At 38.1% G+C, this 20,802-nt stretch overlaps 1 protein-coding gene across 2 annotated transcripts in view; it reads right to left on the bottom strand.

Moving 5' to 3' along the window:
- GRIA3 (glutamate ionotropic receptor AMPA type subunit 3) overlaps positions 1-20,802 on the bottom strand; it is a 287,984-nt gene that overhangs the window by 142,477 nt on the left and 124,705 nt on the right. For both annotated transcript variants that reach the window (XM_057538112.1, XM_028165001.2), the window contains exon 4: positions 7,471-7,658. In XM_057538112.1, the coding sequence (XP_057394095.1) occupies positions 7,471-7,658 (188 nt within the window). The remainder of the gene's footprint in view (positions 1-7,470; positions 7,659-20,802) is intronic.

The raw sequence follows: 20,802 nt of genomic DNA, 5'->3' as shown, positions 1-20,802 counted from the left end.
CTTTATTTTATTTTATCTTCCTCTTTCTTTCTTTCTTTCGTTTTTTTCTCCCTTTTATTCTGAGCCTTGTGGATGACAGGCTCCTGGTGCTCCAGCCAGGCGTCAGGGCTGTGCCTCTGAGGTGGGAGAGCCAAGTTCAGGACACTGGTCCACAAGAGACCTCCCGGCTATACATAATATCAAACAGCGAAAATCTCCCAGAGATCTCCATCTCAATGTCAAGACCCAGCTCCACTCAAGGACCAGCAAGCTACAGTGCTGGACACCCTATGCCAAACAACTAGCAAGACAGAAACACAACCCCATCCATTAGCAGAGAGGCTGCCTAAAATCATAATAAGATCACAGACACCCCAAAACACACCTCCAGACGCGGACCTGCCCACCAGAAAGACAAGATCCAGCCTCATCCACCAGAACACAGGCACTAGTCCCCTTCACTAGGAAGCCTACACGAGCCACTGAACCAACCTTACCCACTGGGGGCAGACACCAAAAACAACGGGAACTAAGAACCTGCAGCCTGCGAAAAGGAGACCCCCAAACACAGTAAGTTAAGCAAAATGAGAAGGCAGAAAAACACACAGAAGATGAAGGATCAAGGCAAAAGCCCAACAGAGCTAACAAATGAAGAGGAAATAGGCAGTCTACCTGAAAAAGAATTCAGAGTAATGATAGTAAAGATGATCCAAAATCTTGGAAATAGAATGGAGAAAATACAAGAAACGTTTAACAAGGACCTAGAAGAACTAAAGAGCAAACAAACAGTGATGAACAACACAATAAATGAAATTTAAAATTCTCTAGAAGGGATCAATAGCAGAATAACTGAGGCAGAAGAACGGATAAGTGACCTGGAAGATAAAATAGTGGAAATAACTACTCCAGACCAGAATAAAGATAAAAGAATGAAAAGAATTGAGGACAGTCCCAGAGACATCTGAGACAACATTAAACACACCAACATTCGAATTATAGGGGTCCCAGAAGAAGAAGAGAAAAAGAAAGGGACTGAGAAAATATTTGAAGAGATTATAGTTGAAAACTTCCCTAATATGGGAAAGGAAATAGTCAATCAAGTCCAGGAAGCACAGAGAGTCCCATACAGGATAAATCGAAGGAGAAACACGCCAAGACACATATTAATCAAACTATCAAAAATTAAATACAAAGAAAAAATATTAAAAGCAGCAAGGGAAAAACTACAAATAACACACAAGGGAATCCCCATAAGGTTAACAGCTGATCTTTCAGCAGAAACTCTGCAAGCCAGAAGGGAGTGGCAGGACATATTTAAAGTGATGAAGGAGAAAAACCTACAACCAAGATTACTCTACCCAGCAAGGATCTCATTCAGATTTGACGTAGAAATTAAAACCTTTACAGACAAGCAAAAGCTAAGAGAATTCAGCACCACCAAACCAGCTTTACAACAAATGCTAAAGGAACTTCTCTAGGCAGGAAACACAAGAGAAGGAAAACACCTACAATAACAAACCCAAAACAATTACGAAAATGGTAATAGGAACATACCTATCGATAATTACCTTAAATGTAAATGGATTAAATGCTCCCACCAAAAGACATAGACTAGCTGAATGGATACAAAAACAAGACCCATATATATGCTGTCTACAAGAGACCCACTTCAGACCTAAGGACACATACGGACTGAAAGTGAGGGTGATGGAAAACGATATTCCATGCAAATGGAAATCAAAAGAAAGCTGGAGTAGCAATTCTCATATCAGACAAAATAGACTTTAAAACAAAGACTATTTCAAGAGACAAAGAAGGACATTATGTAATGATCAAGGGATCAATCCAAGAAGAAGATACAATAATTGTAAATATTTATGCACCCAACATAGGAGCACCTCAATACATAAGGCAAATACTAACAGCCATAAAAGGGGAAATCGACAGTAACTCAATCATAGTAGGGGACTTCAACACCCCACTTTCACCAATGGACAGATCATCCAAAATGAAAATAAATAAGGAAACAAAAGCTTTAAATGATACATTAAACAAAATGGCCTTAATTGATATTTATAGGACATTCCATCCCAAAACAACAGAATACACATTCTTCTCAAGTGCTCATGAAACATTCTCCAGGATAGATCATATCTTGGGTCACAACTCAAGCCTTGGTAAATTTAAGAAAATTGAAATCGTATCAAGTATCTTTTCCGACCACAATGCTATGAAACTAGATATCAATTTCAGGAAAAAATCTGTAAAAAATACAAATACATAGAGGCTAAACAATACACTACTTAATAACCAAGAGATTACTGAAGAAATCAAAGAGGAAATCAAAAAATACCTAGAAAAAAATGACAATGAAAACACGATGACCCAAATCCTATGGGATGCAGCAAAAGCAGTTCTAAGAGGGAAGTTTATAGCAATACAATCCTACCTCAAGAAACACGAAACATCTCAAATAAACAACCTAACCTTACACCTAAAGCAATTAGAGAGAGAAGAAAAAAACACCCCAAAGGTAGCAGAAGGAAAGAAATCATAAAGATCAGATCAGAAATAAATGAAAAAGAAATGAGGAAACAATAGAAAAGATCAATAAAACTAAAAGCTGGTTCTTTGAGAAGATAAACAAAATTGATAAACCATTAGCCAGACTCATCAAGACTAAAAGAGAGAAGACTCAAATCAAGAATTAGAAATGAAAAAGGAGGAGTAACAACTGACACTGCAGAAATACAAAGGATCATGAGAGATTAATACAAGCAACTATATGCCAATAAAATGGACAACCTGGAAGAAATGGACATATTCTTACAAATGCACAACCTTCCGGGACAGAACCAGGAAGAACTAGAAAATATGAACAGACCAGTCACAAGCACCGAAATTGAAACTGTGATTTAAAATCTTCCAACAAACAAAAGCCCAAGACCAGATGGCTTCACAGGTGAATTCTATCAAACATTTAGAGAAGAGCTAACACCTATCCTTCTCAAACTCTTCCAAAATATTGCAGAGGGAGGAACACTCCCCAACTCACTCTATGAGGCCACCATCACCCTGATACCAAAACAAGACAAAGATGTCACAAAGAAAGAAAATTACAGGCCAATATCTCTGATGAACATAGATGCAAAAATCCTCAACAAAATACTAGCAAACAGAATCCAACAGCATATTAAAAGGATCATACACCATGATCAAGTGCGGTTTATCCCAGGAATGCAAGGATTCTTCAATATATGCAAATCAATCAACGTGATACACCATATTAACAAATTGAAGGATAAAAACCATATGATCATCTCAATAGATGCAGAGAAAGCTTTAGACAAAATTCAACACCCATTTATGATAAAAACCCTCCAGAAATTAGGCATAGAGGGAAATTACCTCAACATAATAAAGGCCATATATGACAAACCCACAGCCAACATCGTCCTCAATGGTGAAAAACTGAACCCATTTCGACTAAGATCAGGAACAAGACAAGGTTGCCCACTCTCACCACTATTATTCAACATAGTTTTGGAAGTTTTAGCCACAGCAATCAGAGAAGAAAAAGAAATAAAAGGAATCCAAATCGGAAAAGAAGAAGTAAAGCTGTCACTGTTTGCAAATGACATGATATTATACATAGAGAATCCTAAAGATGCTACCAGAAAACTACTAGAGCTAATCAATGAATTTGGTAAAGTAGCAGGATACAAAATTAATGCACAAAAATCTCTTGCATTCCTATACACTAATGATGAAAAATCTGAAAGTGAAATTAAGAAAACACTCCCATTTACCATTGCAACAAAAAGCATAAGATATCTAGGGATAAACCTACCTAAGGAGACAAAAGACCTGTATGCAGAAAACTATAAGACACTGATGAAAGAAATTAAAGATGATACAAACAGATGGAGAGATATACCATGTTCTTGGATTGGAAGAATCAACATTGTGAAAATGACTCTACTACCCAAAGCAATCTACAGATTCAGTTCAATCCCTATCAAAGTACCAATGGCATTTTTCACAGAACTAGAACAAAACATTTCACAATTTGTATGGAAACACAAAAGACCCCGAATTGCCAAAGCAATCCTGAGAAAGAAAAATGGAGCTGGAGGAATCAGGCTCCCTGACTTCAGAGTATACTACAAAGCTACAGTAATCAAGACAGTATGGTACTGGCACAAAAACAGAAATATAGATCAATGGAACAGGATAGAAAGCCCAGAGAAAAACCCACACACATATGGTCACCTTATCTTTGATAAAGGAGGCAAGCATATACAGTGGAGAAAAGACAGCCTCTTCAATAAGTGGTGCTGGGAAAACTGGACAGCTACATGTAAAAGAATGAAATTAAGACACTCCTTAACACCATACACAAAAATAAACTCAAAATGGATTAAAGACCTAAATGTAAGGCCAGACACTGTAAAACTCTTAGAGGAAAACATAGGCAGAACATTCTATGATATAAATCACAGCCAGACCGTTTTTGACCCAACTCCTAGAGAAATGGAAATAAAAACAAAAATGAACAAATGGGACCTAATGAAACTTAAAAGCTTTTGCACAGCAAAGGAAACCATAAACAAGATGAAAAGACAACCCTCAGAATGGGAGAAAATATTTGCAAACGAAACAACTGACAAAGGATTAATCTCCACAATATACAACAGCACATGCAGCTCAATATCAAAAAAACAAACAACCCAATCCAAAAATGGGCAGAAGACCTAAATAGACATTTCTCCAAAGAAGATACACAGGTTGCCAACAAACACATGAAAGGATGCTCAACATCACTAATCATTAGAGAAATGCAAATCAAAACTACAATGAGGTATCACCTCACCCCAGTCAGAATGGCCATCATCAAAAAATCTACAAACAATAAATGCTGGAGAGGGTGTGGAGAAAAGGGAACCCTCTTGCACTGTTGGTGGGAATGTATATTGATACAGCCACTATGGAGAACAGTATGGAGGTTCCTTAAAAAACTAAAAATAGAACTACCATACGACCCAGCAATCCCACTACTGGGCATATACCCTGAGAAAACCATACTTCAAAAAGAGTCATGTACCAAAATGTTCATTGCAGCTCTGTTTACAATAGCCAGGACATGGAAGCAACCTAAGTGTCCATCATCGGATGAATGGATAAAGAAGATGTGGCACATATATACAATGGAATATTACTCAGCCATAAAAAGAAACGAAATGGAATTATTTGTAGTGAGGTGGATGGAGTTAGAGTCTGTCATACAGAGTGAAGTAAGTCAGAAAGAGAAAAACAAATACAGTATGCTAACATATATATGGAATCTAAGGAAAAAAAAAAGTCATGAAGAACCTAGTGGCAAGACGGGAATAAAGACACAGACCTACTAGAGAATGGACTTGAGGATAGAGGGAGGGGGAAGGGTAAGCTGTGACAAAGTGAGAGAGTGGCATGGACATATATACACTACCAAATGTAAAATCGATAGCTAGTGGGAAGCAGCCACATGGCACAGGGAGATCAGCTCTGTGCTTTGTGACCACCTAGAGGGGTGAGATAGGGAGGGTGGGAGGGAGGGAGACGCAAGAGGGAAGAGATATGGGGACATATGTATATGTATAACTGATTCACTTTGTTATAAAGCAGAAACTAACACACCATTGTAAAGCAATTATACTCTATTAAAGATGTTTTTTTTAAAAAAAAAGAGAGGACAGGGTTTTCAAATAATGTTAGTTTAGTTTTCCTGAATATGTTTAGTAATAATGATTTTTTCTATAGCATTTTATGCTTTTCAAAGCAATGATAGCAGTCATGTGAGGAAGAGCAAATTTTATTGCCCGTTATGTAGATGACACAACGGAGGCATAGATATTTTAAGTGCCCAAGATCCCACAGCTATATCGAATTCACAGCTCTACCCACTGCTTTTTCTACTACGTCATGCTGAAAAATTCCAGACTCCAGTATAAGGTCCTATAAAACCCCAAAGATTTATCAGAATGTACACTATTCAAGAAGCCTAAGTCAATAGCACAAAAGAAGGAAAACAAAGTATGACAAGGAGGATGTTCCTCTGCTTTAGGCTATTAAGTAGGTCACCCACTAAGAGGCTATTTTGGTATAAAATTTTAGAGGGCATGTAGTACATACACCAACATCACTGACCTGATTCTTCACTTTCAAGATCTAAGAAAATCAAAGGCAGTTTTTTTTTTCTTTTGGAAGGGAGGGGTGTATCATTTGGGGAGCTTAAGAGAATGTTAGTTGGGAAATTTGATTTAGCCAGGCTAGTGCTCTAGATTTTTTGTGAGGTTGATTCACTAGAGATGGGGACAGCTTTGTATCTCTGTGATGCAGAGTCAGTGCTTCCTTCCTTCCTTCCTTCCTTCCTTCCTTCCTTCCTTCCTCCCTCCCTCCCTCCCTCGTTTTTCTTCTCTCCCATCCCCTCCCTTCCCTTTTCTTACTGGTGTTTTTTTTTTTTTTGCATTCTCTTCTTATGGGGGCATATCTGACAAATTGTTAATATTTAATTTGCTATAAAACAGCTCTCCCAAGCAATGGCTGCTCACTATAATTTCAATCTCTGAAGCTGTTTTGGCCCCTAGGTACACTGGGATCGAATTAGAATGGAAACGTTTCCCTTACAGTTTTGTTTATGGCAGCATAGGCACTTTGTTATTAACTGGCAAACTGAGACTTCTAAGGAAAATAATAAACTTTCACCACATTTCTATTTGACTCTTTACTCCAAACAGAATATCCATCTGGCTTAGGGTAAAACAACTCTTCTAATATGTTTCAGTCTTAAATTTAAATATCCAAGATTAATAATGAATGTATTTTGATCCATTGAATTGTATTTTTCCCCAGTCTGATGCTTTTTCACATTTTTTCACATTTTAAAAACCATAGACATTATTTTCTCATATGACATCTTACTTTAAAAATGGTCTGCAATTATATATATACATATTCTCATTCATTCTCTCTTGCTCTCTCTTTCAAACCAGAGGGATATTCTTCAAAAATATCCACAAATTCAAACCTAGTGAATACTGCTCTGATACTTTGCAACTAGGCCCCTGAAACAAAAACCCTACCCTTCTGCCCTGCCTAATCCCTTGTCTGTTCCTTGCTGGGAGGAAGGTGTCGAAAGGAAGGGGATTACTTTGAAATAGTCAGCTATCTGTGAAACAGAGGTGTGAAAGGGTGTGTTTATCTGATAAGTAGCATTAAATTGCAGAGACTACCAGATTAATCATGGTATGCAATTTTCAACAGCTTGGATTTTCTTTTATTTCTCTCTCCTTTTCTGCAGCCACTGGGGAGGAAAAAAGGATTAGAGAGACTATCAAAACTGTTGGCAAGTTTAGTCTGTTGGCTACTTAATTTACTAGCAGATATGGGAACTGCCTCAGGTTGATGATTTAACAGGTTGCCTGGGCGTGGAATAAATCTCAAACGTACCTGTTCCAAAATTGTGTTAATCCTTTCAACTTCGCAGTCAATCAAGTATCGCTTTTCCTGCCTCCTGTCCATTTCTTCAATGATGCGCCTGAATTCTTGGACGTCCTTTATGTTTCCCACAGACCTTGCTGTCACTTGCCAGTTGTTTTGCACTGCTGCTTCCATAATCGCTTGGAGGATGGAAAATCCTGAATGAAGGGAAAACAGCTACATTGATTATTTTTTCTTTTAAAAATCTTTCCATAGGTATTAAAGGTTCTACTGAGTTTTTATGCACAGTCTATTGGGTCCCCTTGAACCTTATCCACTGTGGACAGCAGGCTTACTCATAACCTCAGCCTTAACCTTCCAGACAGTTGGCATCTCTATCCTGATTGAAAGGAAAGAAGATTCTTCAACTTTTGGGCACCGGGCTAGGTGTTTATCAAGCCTGTACTTAAGCAATCACAACTGAATTAAGTACCTAATTGTTTTTATTGACAGGCATTATCAAAATATTTATGGAATGAATGCCAGTAGCTTCTTTCTTATTTCTGGCCACAATCTGTCCTACTGTGGTTGAAGCTCATTTCTTTCATCTTCCACAACAACAATCTTCAGAATTAGAAATAGCTTTGGTAGAGATAGAACCTGATTATAATATGACTTATCCTTACATGGATACGACTATCCAACAAGGTAAATTATGCTTCCCAAGCAATATAACTCTCAGAAAACCTGACAAAAACAGTCTATAACAAAGGTATCGTACTGTTTCTTTGTTCACAGTATTATGAAAAAGTTCAATCATATTAAGCCTTCCTAAGTTCTTCCCCTTTCTCAATTCATTTGATTAGAGATTCTCGGTTCCTTTTTAGTTAATTTATATCAGACAGCATTAACTACTAACACTCTGGATCTATCCTGCATGGGAAAGAGAAAAGATCTGATGCTTGAGTTTTGGGTAACCTTTTTGGAGTCAGGGTTTGAGAAGTTGGAAAGAACAGTATATCTGTATGAACCACAGAAGAGCACAGGGATTTCGTATGTATTGGTCTTTTAGAGTATTCATGTCTCTAATATTACATCATGTCTATATTTTTGCTTCTGGTATGAATTCATAATCCGAGTATAATTTCATCAGGTATAGACATCATTTTATTGGGATATGGTCAAAAGCAGCTCCTTTTGCCCCATTAAATTTAAATTGTTTTCCGTTTGTATTTAGGTAATGACTAATGGGAGTGGGTAATGCGGATGCTTGCCAAGACCAAAATGATCTGTGGCCTAATAATTTGACTACTGGAGGAGTAGAGAATGGAGGATGATTGTGCTGCCCTCTGAACACTTTCCAGGTTCTGTGCCACCTCAGGCTCACCCTGTACTTTAAGCAGGTTATGGTTGGGAATCTTCTTCACTGCACCATAGAAAATGGTATTGACATTTGGAGAACACGCTTCGGGGAGATGGCAGCAGTGACTCAGCCGGTCATTACGACTCCTTTGTGTGCTGGGTGTATGCAGGAAGAAGATCACAAATGAGACCCAAGCACTTGGTAATTTCCAAATGAGCAATTTCAGCACAGGAGCTCAAAATTACAGATCAGAGTAAATTACCATTGCTTTAAATGTTAATTCTTACTCTTTTTAAACCAACCACACATATTTATTTCTCAGATTTACATTTTTGTGTGGGTTTTCAATGTGCTCTCTGCTTCGGTGGGAGTTGAGGGCACATGGTGGGCCAAAGCATGAGATTAAGAAATAAACATAGGAAGGAAAAGATTAAAGTATTTGAAAATCCTTCTTCAGAAATGTGCAATGAGGCCTCATTATTTTGAATCCCAGTAATTAAGAATTTATGAAAATTCAGCAAGGACTAGGTTGAATTTTACTTCTATTTATGAAGAAAGCGTTCGCTGAATAATACTGGTAATGAAATCACACAGGGCATCTTTGCTATATTTAAACTAAACTTTAACAAATACCCTTTAGGAGGACCTTCAAGATGGCAGAGGAGTAAGACATGGAGATCACCTTCCTCCTCACAAATACATCAAAAATACACCTACATGTGGAACAACTCCTACAGAAAATCTACAGAACGCTGGCAGAAGACCTCAGACTTCCCAAAAGCCATGTGGCTGACAGGGTCTTGATGCTCTGGCCAGGTGTCAGGCCTGAGCCTCTGAGGTGGGAGAGCTGTGTTCAGGATATAGGAACACCAGAGACATCCTTGCCCCACGTAATATCAATTGGCGAGAGCTCTCCCAGAGATCTCTGTCTCAACGCTAAGACCCAGCTCCACTCAACGACCAGCAAGCTACAGTGCTGGACACCCTATGCCAAACAACTAGCAAGACAGGAACACAACCCCACCCATTAACAGAGAGGTGGCCTAAAATCATAATAAGTTCACAGACACCCCAAAACACACCACCGGAAACAGTCCTGCCCACCAGAAAGACGAGGTCCAGCTTCATCCACCAGAACACAGGCACCAGTCCCCTCCACCAGGAAACCTATACAACCCACTGAACCAACCTTACCCACTGGGGGCAGACACCAAAAACAACGGGAACTAAGAACCTGCAGCCTGCAAAAAGAAAACCCCAAACACAGTAAGTTAAGAAAAAAGAGAAGACAGAGAAATACACAGCAGATGAAGGAGCAAGGTAAAAACCCACCAGACCAAACAAATGAGGAGGAAATAGGCAGTCTACTTGTAAAAGAATTCAGAGTAATGATAGTAAAAATGATCCAAAATCTTGGAAATAGGATGGAGAAATGCAAGAAATGTTTAACAAGGACCTAGAAGAACTAAAGTGCAAACAAACAATGATGAACAACACAATACATGAAATTAAAAATATTCTAGAAGGAATCAATAGCAGAATAACTGAGGCAGAAGGACGGATAAGTGGCCTGGAATATAAAATAGTGGAAATAACTGCTGCAGAGCAGAATAAAGAAAAAGGAATGAAAAGAATTGAGGACAGCCTCAGAGACCTCTGGGACAACATTAAACACATCAACATTCAAATTAAAGGGGTCCCAGAAGAAGAAGAGAAAAAGAAAGGGTCTGAAAAAATATTTGAAGAGATTATAGTTGAAAACTTCCCTAATGTGGGAAAGAAAATAGTCAATCAAGTCCAGGAAGCACAGAGAGTCCCATACAGGATAAATCGAAGGAGAAACACGCCAAGACACATATTAATCAAACTATCAAAAATTAAATACAAAGAAAAAATATTAAAAGCAGCAAGGGAAAAGCAACAATTAACATACAAGGGAATCCCCATAAGGTTAATAGCTGATCTTTCAGCAGAAACTCTGCAAGCCAGAAGGGAGTGGCAGGACATATTTAAAGTGATGAAAGGGAAAAACCTACAACCAAGATTACTCTACCCAGCAAGGATCTCATTCAGATTCAACAGAGAAATTAAAACCTTTACAGACAAGCAAAAGCTGAGAGAATTCAGCACCACCAAACCAGCTTTACAACAAATGCTAAAGGAACTTCTCTAGGCAGGAAACACAAGAGAAGGAAAAGACCTACAATAACAAACCCAAAACAATTAAGAAAATGGTAATAGGAACATACGTATTGATAATTACCTTAAATGTAAATGCATTAAATGCTCCAATCAAAAGACACAGAGTGGCTGAATGGATACAAAAACAGGACCTGTATACATGCTGTTTAGAAGAGACCCACTTCAGACCTAGGGACACATACAGACTGAAAGTGAGGGGATGGAAAACGATATTCCATGCAAATGGAAATCAAAAGAAAGCTGGAGTAGCAATTCTCATATCAGACAAAATAGACTTTAAAATAAAGACTATTACAAGAGACAAGGAAGGATACTACATAATGATCAAGGGACCAATCCAAGAAGAAGATATAACAACTGTACATATTTATGTACCCAACATAGGAGCACTTCAATACATAAGGCAAATGCTAACAGCCATAAAAGGGGAAATTGACAGTAACACAATAATAGTAGGAGATTTTAACACCCCACTTTCACCAATAGACAGATCAACCAAAATGAAAATAAATAAGGAAACATGAGCTTTAAATGATACATTAAACAAGATGGCCTTAATTGATATTTATAGGACATTCCATCCAAAAACAACAGAATACACTTTCTTCTCATGTGCTCATGGAATATTCTCCAGGATAGATCATATCTTGGGTCACAAATAAAGCCTTGGGAAATTTAAGAAAATTGAAATCGTATCAAGTATCTTTTCTGACCACAACGCTATGAGACTAGACATCAATTACAGGAAAAAAACTGTAAAAAATACAAACACATGGAGGCTAAACAATACACTACTAAGTAACCAAGAGATCACTGAAGAAATCAAAGATAAAATGAAAAAATACCTAGAAACAAATGACAATGAAAACACGACAGCCCAAAACCTATGGGATACAGCAAAAGTAGTTCTAAGAGGGAAGTTTATAGCAATACAATCCTACCTCAAGAGACAAGAAACGTCTCAAATAAACAACCTAACATTATACCTAAAGCAATTAGAGAAAGAAGAACAAAAAAACCCCAAAGTTAGCAGAAGGAAAGAAATCATAAAGATCAGATCAGAAAGAAATGAAGGAAACAGTAGCAAAGATCAATAAAACTAAAAGCTGGTTCTTTGAGAAGATAAACAAAATTGATTAACCATTAGCCAGACTCTTCAAGAAAAAAAGGAAGAAGACTCAAATCAAAAGAATTAGAAATGAAAAAGAAGTAACAACTGACACTGCAGAAATACAAAGGATCAGGAGAGATTACTACAAGCAACTATATGCCAATAAAATGGACAACCTGAAAGAAATGGACAAATTCTTAGAAAAGCACAACCTTCTAAGACTGAACCAGGCAGAAATAGAAAATATAAACAAACCAATCACAAGCACTGAAATTGAGACTGTGATTAAACATCTTCCAACAAACAAAAGCCCAGGACCAGATGGCTTCACAGGCGAATTCTATCAAACATTTAGAGAAGAGCTAACACCTATCCTTCTCAAACTCTTCCAAAATATAGTAGAGGGAGGAACACCCCCAAACTCATTCTACAAGGCCACCATCACCCTGATACCAAAACCAGACAAAGATGTGACAAAGAAAGGAAACTACAGGCCAAGATCTCTGATGAACATAGATGCAAAAATCCTCAACAAAATACTAGCAAACAGAATCCAACAGCACATTTAAAGGATCATACAACATGATCAAGTGGGGTTTATCCCAGGAATGCAAGGATTCTTCAATATACGCAAATCAATCAACATGATACACCATATTAACAAATTGAAGGAGAGAAACCATATGATTATCTCAATAGATGCAGAAAAACCTTTCGACAAAATTCAACACCCATTTATGATAAAAACCCTCCAGAATGTAGGCACAGAGGGAAATTACCTCAACATAATAATGGCCACATATGATAAACCCGCAGCCAGCATCGTTTTCAATGGTGAAAAACTGAAACCATTTCCTCTAAGATCAGGAACAAGACAAGGTTGCCCACTCTCACCACTATTATTCAACATAGTTTTCGAAGTTTTAGCCACAGCAATCAGAGAAGAAAAAGAAATAAAAGGAATCCAAATTGGAAAAGAAGTAAAGCTGTCACTGTTTGCAGATGACATGATACTATACATAGAGAATCCTAAAGATGCTACCAGAAAACTACTAGAGTTAATCAATGAATTTGGTAAAGTAACAGGATACAAAATTAATGCACAAAAATCTCTTGCATTCCTATACACTAATGATGAAAAATCTGAAAGTGAAATTAAGAAAACACTCCTATTTACTATTGCAACAAAAAGAATAACATATCTAGGAACCAACCTACCTAATGAGACAAAAGACCTGTATGCAGAAAATTATAAGACACTGATGAAAGAAATTAAAGATGATACAAACAGATGGAGAGATATACCATGTTAGTGGATTGGAAGAATCAACATTGTGAAAATGACTCTACTACCCAAAGCAATCTACAGATTCAGTGCAATCCCTATCAAACTACCAATGGCATTTTTTACAGAACTAGAACAAAACATTTCACAATTTGTATGGAAACACAAAAGCCCCCGAATTGCCAAGGCAATCCTGAGAAAGAAAAATGGAGCTGGAGGAATCAGGCTCCCTGACTTCAGAGTATACTACAAAGCTACAGTAATCAAGACAGTATGGTACTGGCACAAAAACAGAAATATAGATCAATGGAACAGGATAGAAAGCCCAGAGATAAACCCACACACATATGGTCACCTTATTTTTGATAAAGGAGGCAAGACTATACAATGGAGAAAAGACAGCCTCTTCAATAAGTGGTGCTGGGAAAACTGGACAGCTGCATGTAAAAGAATGAAATTAGAACCCTCCCTAATACCATACACAAAAATTAACTCAAAATGGATTAAAGACCTAAATGTAAGGCCAGACACTATAAAACTCTTAGAGGAAAACATAGGCAGAACATTCTATGATATAAATCACAGCCAGATCCTTTTTGACCCAACTCCTAGAGAAATGGAAATAAAAACAAAAATGAACAAATGGGACCTAATGAAACTTAAAAGCTTTTGCACAGCAAAGGAAACCATAAACAAAATTAAAAGACAACCCTCAGAATGGGAGAAAATATTTGCAAACGAAACAACTGACAAAGGATTAATCTCCACAATATGCAAGCAGCTCATGCAGCTCAATATCAAAAAAACAAACAACCGAATCCAAAAATGGGCAGAAGACCTAAATAGACATTTCTCCAAAGAAGATATACAGGTTGCCAACAAACACATGAAAGGATGCTCAACATCACTAATCATTAGAGAAATGCAAATCAAAACTACAATGAGGTATCACCTCACCCCAGTCAGAATGGCCATCATCAAAAAATCTACAAACAATAAATGCTGGAGAGGGTGTGGAGAAAAGGGAACCCTCTTGCACTGTTGGTGGGAATGTAAATTGATACAGGCACTATGGAGAACAGTATGGAGGTTCCTTAAAAAACTAAAAATAGAGCTACCATACGACCCAGCAATCCCACTACTGGGCATAAACCGTGGGAAAACCATCATTCAAAAAGAGTCATGTACCACAATGTTCATTGCAGCTCTATTTACAGTAGCCAGGGCATGGAAACAACCTGAGTGTCTATCAACAGAGGAATGGATAAAGAAGATGTGGCACATATATACAATGGAATATTACTCAGCCATAAAAAGAAACAAAATTGAGTTATTTGTAGTGAGGTGGATGGACCTAGAGACTGTCATACAGAGTGAAGTAAGTCAGAAAGAGAAAAACAAATATTGTATGCTAACACATATATATGGAATCAAAAAAAAAGGCTCTGAAGAATCTAGGGACAGGACAGGAATAAAGACACAGGCATAGAGAATGGACTTGAGGACACGGGGAGGGGGAAGTGTAAGCTGGGACGAAGTGAGAGACTGGCATTGACATATATACACTACCAAATGTAAAATAGATAGCTAGTGGGAAGCAGCTGCATAGCACAGGGAGATCAGCTCGGTGCTTTGTGACCACCTAGAGGGGTGGGATAGGGAGGATGGGAGGGAGATGCAAGAGGGAGGGTATATGGGGATATATGTATACGTATAGCTGATTCACTTTGTTATACAGCAGCAACTAACACAACAATGTAATTTTACTCCAATAAAGTTGTTAAATAAAAAAAAACCACCCTTTAGCAAAATACAAGTTTTTTGTCTTTTGAGTCAAAACCTACATTCTTGTAATCTCTGCTTGTTAGTCCTATTCTATCATTTTGGAACCAAAGAGACAAATTTAACCCCTTTTCCATGTGACAGTCCTTCACATTTTTAAAAACAGCATATGCCTATCTCCCATTATCTTTCTTTTCTTCAGGCTAAAAATGTCCCAGTCCTTCAACAATTAGTTTCATGACATGATAATAGGTTCCCTCACTGTTCTGTCTCTCTCCTATGGACATCTGTCAATATTTTATTGATCCTGATAATTCACATGTGATTTAACCAATGTTGATTATTGCTTGCTTTGGATATGGGCTGTTATTTTAGCAGCCTAGGATTTCTAATACTTCTAAATAACCACATTATACTGTTAATTAATTTCAAGCTTGGATTCAACTAAAGCATGTCAATTCTCTTCATAAAACATTTGCTCTATAATAACTCACCATCCATGTATCAAGACTCATTCCATTCCAACCTGCTTTTATCTCCCTTGTTTTTAAAATCCTTCACCCCAGCCCCATCTCCATTTCTCCCCTATTTTCACATTTGCTCAAATCTGGAAGACGGTCTTGCCCACTTATGCACTGCTCTCATTGTTACCTACTGAAGGCAATTGCACTTGTCTGTCCCTTTCCCTGGCATCTCCTACTACCTATAGACCTTTGTGGATGCCTCTTCTTCCATGAAGCTTCCATTACTGACTAGTCATAAATTCTCCAGAGATGAGTAGATTTAAATCAAGGTAAATCAGTTACAAGCAGTGGAGAAACCAATTTGAAGAACTGTATGACAGACATTTAAAAATTCAAAATAGAACTGGATAAATTATAGCACATATACATGGAATACTATGCTACTGTTAAAAAGATAGCTCAATCTCTATATAACAAAAGAAAACATTTCTGCAATATACTGTTACATAGAAAAAAGCTGCAAAATAGCATTTATAGTGTAGTTCCATTTTTGTAAAAAAAATACACATTTGTATGTGTATAGAAAAAATTTGAAGGAATTGGCAGTAGTTACCTCGGAGGTGTAGAATTACCAAGAACTTCTACTTGCACTGCCATTTATTTATGTAATGTTTGATTTTTTTTTCTTTTTTTACAAGAAGCAGGTATTATTTTCTGTAAGTACAAAAGCAGTAAAGATTAAAAAATACAACTCATGCTGTCCTCTCAGCGCATAAGCTCCTGGAAGACATGGATGACAAATGAGTGTTGCCTCTATATGCTGCCTGCTGCCACAAATGCGAGGCCTCTCAATAAACACTGATTTTATAGATCTTTTTATACTTTTGTTCTTTGAACCATGTAGATGTATTACCTATTCAAAAATTAAATAGAAAAAGCATACTGATTTCTTAATGAGCTTGGGTCTGGGGCCTTCTGGGCTATGAGCCTTGCTCACATTTCTGAGCAAGTCAGAACTGTAGCTTAACACTGCAGTATCTTCTTACCATGCAGAGTTTCTCTGTGTCTGCTAGGGCATGTGGCTGTGTACTCAAGAACCCTGGGGAGAAATGGTCACCTCAGTTCAGTACATGTCAGTGAGCAGTCCACAAAGAAAAGCGCTTTCATTTGTTTTCATACCTAATTTATTATAGTTTGACTGTTTCCTGTTACAGCTGACCAAAGAGAGTAAATATGAGTTTGAGGGAGGAAAAAAAAGAAAAAAGAAAAGTTTGACTCTGGAGGCAGAGCAGAAGCAGGCGTTGGTGCTTGTAGGAGGTGAGGTGTGCAACAAAGCCTTGGCTTTGTAAAAAATAAGCCTGCTGCTTTAGCAGCTTCAGAATTGTCCTTTGCTCTGTGTGAGCTTTAACGCGCCCAGCTTTGCAATACTGAAAGCTACTTTTACTTGAGCAGCAAATTCTCTCAACCTGACTCCAAACCACTGCTGCTGTCCAACTTCTGTTTCTTTTTCAGTTTCAAGAATGGGAGTTACCACATAGGTAACTGGATGAACACTAGATTGTCATCTGCATTCAACCAAGATAACATAGGAACATGACAATAGAGGAGTGGCAAGGTGATTATGGATGAAGCGTTGGGCCACGGCTATGACCAATCCAATCCTGCTGGACTGGTTGTTGGGCTACTCTTGCTAAACAAGGAGGCCATCTTGGTAAAGGCTAGTGTCAGGGTGCTGTGCTGTACCACCCAGATTCCCCTTCAGCACCAAAGGACTTATTCCTTCAGTTTCTGGGAAAGTTGTTGGCTGAGGAGAGCTGCCTAGCTTAGAGTAATACTCAGTTCCCAGGGAAGCCTGCATCCAGTGACTGGTTGTTATGGGGAATCAAGGCATAACCTCTTCACTCCAAATGGGGTAACTCTAATGGGCCATCCCAACTTCAGGGCTCCCTGAAGGGTAGGTTGAGGTCTTGTTAGGACTGCACCATCTTCTCCGTCTGCCCAAATTTGCTTCCTTCTTTGCCTCCCACAAGTGTTTTTTTTTTTGATTTTATTGGAGTATAGTTTACTTACAATGTTGTGTTAGTTAAAGGTGTATGGCAAAGTGATTCAGTTATACATATTCATGTATTCATTCTTTTTCAGATTCTTTTCCCATATAGGTTATTACAGAATATTGAGTAGAGTTCCCTGTGTTACACAGTAGGTCCTTGTTGGTTCCCACAAGTGTTTTTAATGAGAGCACTCCCCAGTAAAATTTTGCATGCAAATTTCCATCTCAGAATCTACTCCTAAGGAATTCAATCTGTGACTATTAGGTTGACCTCATGACAGGAATGACAGCGGATACCAAAAAAAAAAAATCTCAAATCTACAATTGTCAAAATCATTTTCACAGGGGGAACAAGGGCCAGGATTTTGTTCAATGTACAAACAAAATGAAAAGCTGCTCTATGCTGAAGAAATTTAGTATTTGATCTGAAAACACAGAAGAATAAGAAATAAGATATTGACATATGGATGTTGGTAATGAAGACACCCAAGGAAATATAGCTGAGGATAATTTTCTCCTTTCTGCTTTATGTCTTCCAGCAAGGGCTAGCAACACCTGTTGTTCCTCATGAACCTGTACCAGGTCTCTCTGAGCCACACCATCTGTACTTCTGACATGGTCTCTAGCAGTCCGCACATGATGGGGGTCTCTGATATTGACAAATGGGCTCCACACGAGTGCTGGCATTTATAGCATTCTGTGCCTGACTAGAATTCTTGGAATCTTCCATAAAGCCCCCAAAGGGATTGGTGACCCTCTAGAAATGTTCTAGAGAGGAAAATTGATCTTTCCCAGAGGGTAATTCAATATTTGTCCCATTGGCCTGTGATAGAAACTGCCTTTTCAATATTTGCAGGTTGAAAAAGAGAGGCTCAAAATGGCCCATATAAATTCTTGTGGTTTGCATTTTTCAGGCATAGAATCACAGCATTACGGGCTAGATGGACTCTTACAGATGACTCAGAGAAGTCATACAGAATTTTTAAAGCTCTGGAACTCCTTTTTCAAATGAAATTTTCATGGAAGCCCAACGTATGAAACAGATAAAAGTGGAGCTACTCTGTTTTGGGGGGGGGGGTGGTTAGAGAGAAGAAGTGACTTTCCCAAGATCACACAGCTAGTGTAGAGTCAGAAGCAAGAGTAGAACCTAAGTAAGCAGGGCCAGGACTAGAAAAGCAAGAGAAGCAGCTAGGGTACAAAAATGTTTTTTTTTTTTAGTTTGTCTTTTTTTTTTCAACTGTATTGAGGTATAATTGACACATAGAAATTATATATATTTAAGGTGTACAACTTGATGTTTTGATATACGTCTACAATGTGAAATGATCACCACAATCAAGCTAATGAATATATCCATCATCTGGCATAGTTACCATTTTAGTCCTTTTTGCGTGTGGTGAGATCACTTAATAGTTACCCTCTTAGCAAATGTCAAGTGTACAATACAGTATTGCTTACTGTAGTCACCAGAAAGTATTGTTAACTGTAGTTAATGTACACCATGCTGTACCTTAGATCTCCAGAACTTTTTCATCTTGCAAAACTGAAACTTTGTACTCTTTGACCAACATATCCTCACTACCCCCACCCCGCAAGAAGGCACTTTCTCAGGGTTGTGCAAATGTATCCTCACTTGCCTCACCCTAGTCCTGGCCCTAGAAGCAAGTCTCTTCACTTCCAATTTAGTGCTCTTTCAAGTATGTGGTGCTGCTAAGCCTACTTTATAGGTCTCATTTCAGGATGCCCTTGGCAATGTTATGAAGTGGGCAGAGCCTTTTCATCTTCTTGATGCCACACAAGATCCTGATGTTCCCTGTCTACCCAATACCCCAACTGGACCTATCACCACCACTTCTGGCTTTTTCTTTCCTCCTTCCCCACATGAAAACTTCCTTGTCCTATGTCCCATTCTCTCAGCACTCTGTCCTTTTCTAGGTGCCAGCGTAAGAATGGCTAGTGGCTTATTGTGTTACCCCTCCAGCTAACACAGTTGCCTTTTAGTGGTGGCCTTAACACAAGTAAGTTTGGAAGGAAAGGAAAAGAGGATGTTGAGCATTGTTTTGGGGTCTGCCCATCTCCTGGAGTCATTCAGATAATGAACGTCAAAGTTGGTGATGTGCTTTATGATCTTTAGGCTATGGCATTAACAAATGAACAGCTGATACCTTGTGGGTATTTCAGGGGCCAGTGCTGTAAAAGATCCTCCGAGGGTCAGTGTCAATCCTGCCTATCTTGCTCAACTGAATCCAGCTGAAGAAAGCATTACTCTATTTTTCTGTATCTTCACTTACCTCTGTGTTTCTCAACTCTGGTTGTACATTATAATGACCTTGGGAGCTTTAAAATATTGATGTCCAAGCTTCACCCTAGACCAATTAAACCAGTATCACTGGAAGTGATTTCCGGCTTTGTTTTGTTTTATTTTGAACTCCTTGGGTGACTCCCAGGTACAGTCAGAGTTGAGAACCACTGACCTATTGTAATGGCTACCCAATACAAATGAGGTTTATGGAAGCAGGTCTCTTTTCTTAGGTGTACTTCATGACTGGCAGTAAAGTTCTGGGTAAGAAAAGCATGATCCAAGAAGGGCTATATACCATCCAGAAATAAGCAGACAAAGGCACAGAGTCTAGGGGGAAGGCTCAGGCCAGGGTTACAAATTGCTTTTTACTGTGGTAGATGAGGAACCTGGGAACATTGTGTGGGAAGCAGACTCTAATGGACTCAAAGCACTTTGCAAATGTCTTTCTTCTTCTGAGGTAGCATCTGTGTTTTTCTAAGTACAAAGTCAACATGTGCTCATTTTGGGCATTTGAGAAGACACAAAAATGAAAAAAAAGAAGTATGGGTGACTCTTGCTCAGGGATAACCACGGTTAACACTTGATGTATTTCTTCCCATTCTATTTAAAATAAATATACTGCACAGTTTTTATTTTAGTAAAATGGATTGAACAATTTGTGTCCTATTTTTAAAAAATTTAACATTATATCTTGGACATTTTCTTATGTTATTAAATGTTTTTTTTGTTTTTTTAAAATTAATTTTATTTTATTTTTTTTATTTTTGGCTGTGTTGGGTCTTCGTTTCTGTGCGAGGGCTTTC

This window comes from Balaenoptera acutorostrata, chromosome X, assembly GCF_949987535.1.
Source record: "Balaenoptera acutorostrata chromosome X, mBalAcu1.1, whole genome shotgun sequence".
In the NCBI taxonomy this organism is placed as follows: domain Eukaryota; kingdom Metazoa; phylum Chordata; class Mammalia; order Artiodactyla; family Balaenopteridae; genus Balaenoptera; species Balaenoptera acutorostrata.
The sequence above is the reverse complement of the archived record's forward strand: the minus strand, read 5'-3'. Positions and strand labels throughout refer to the sequence as shown.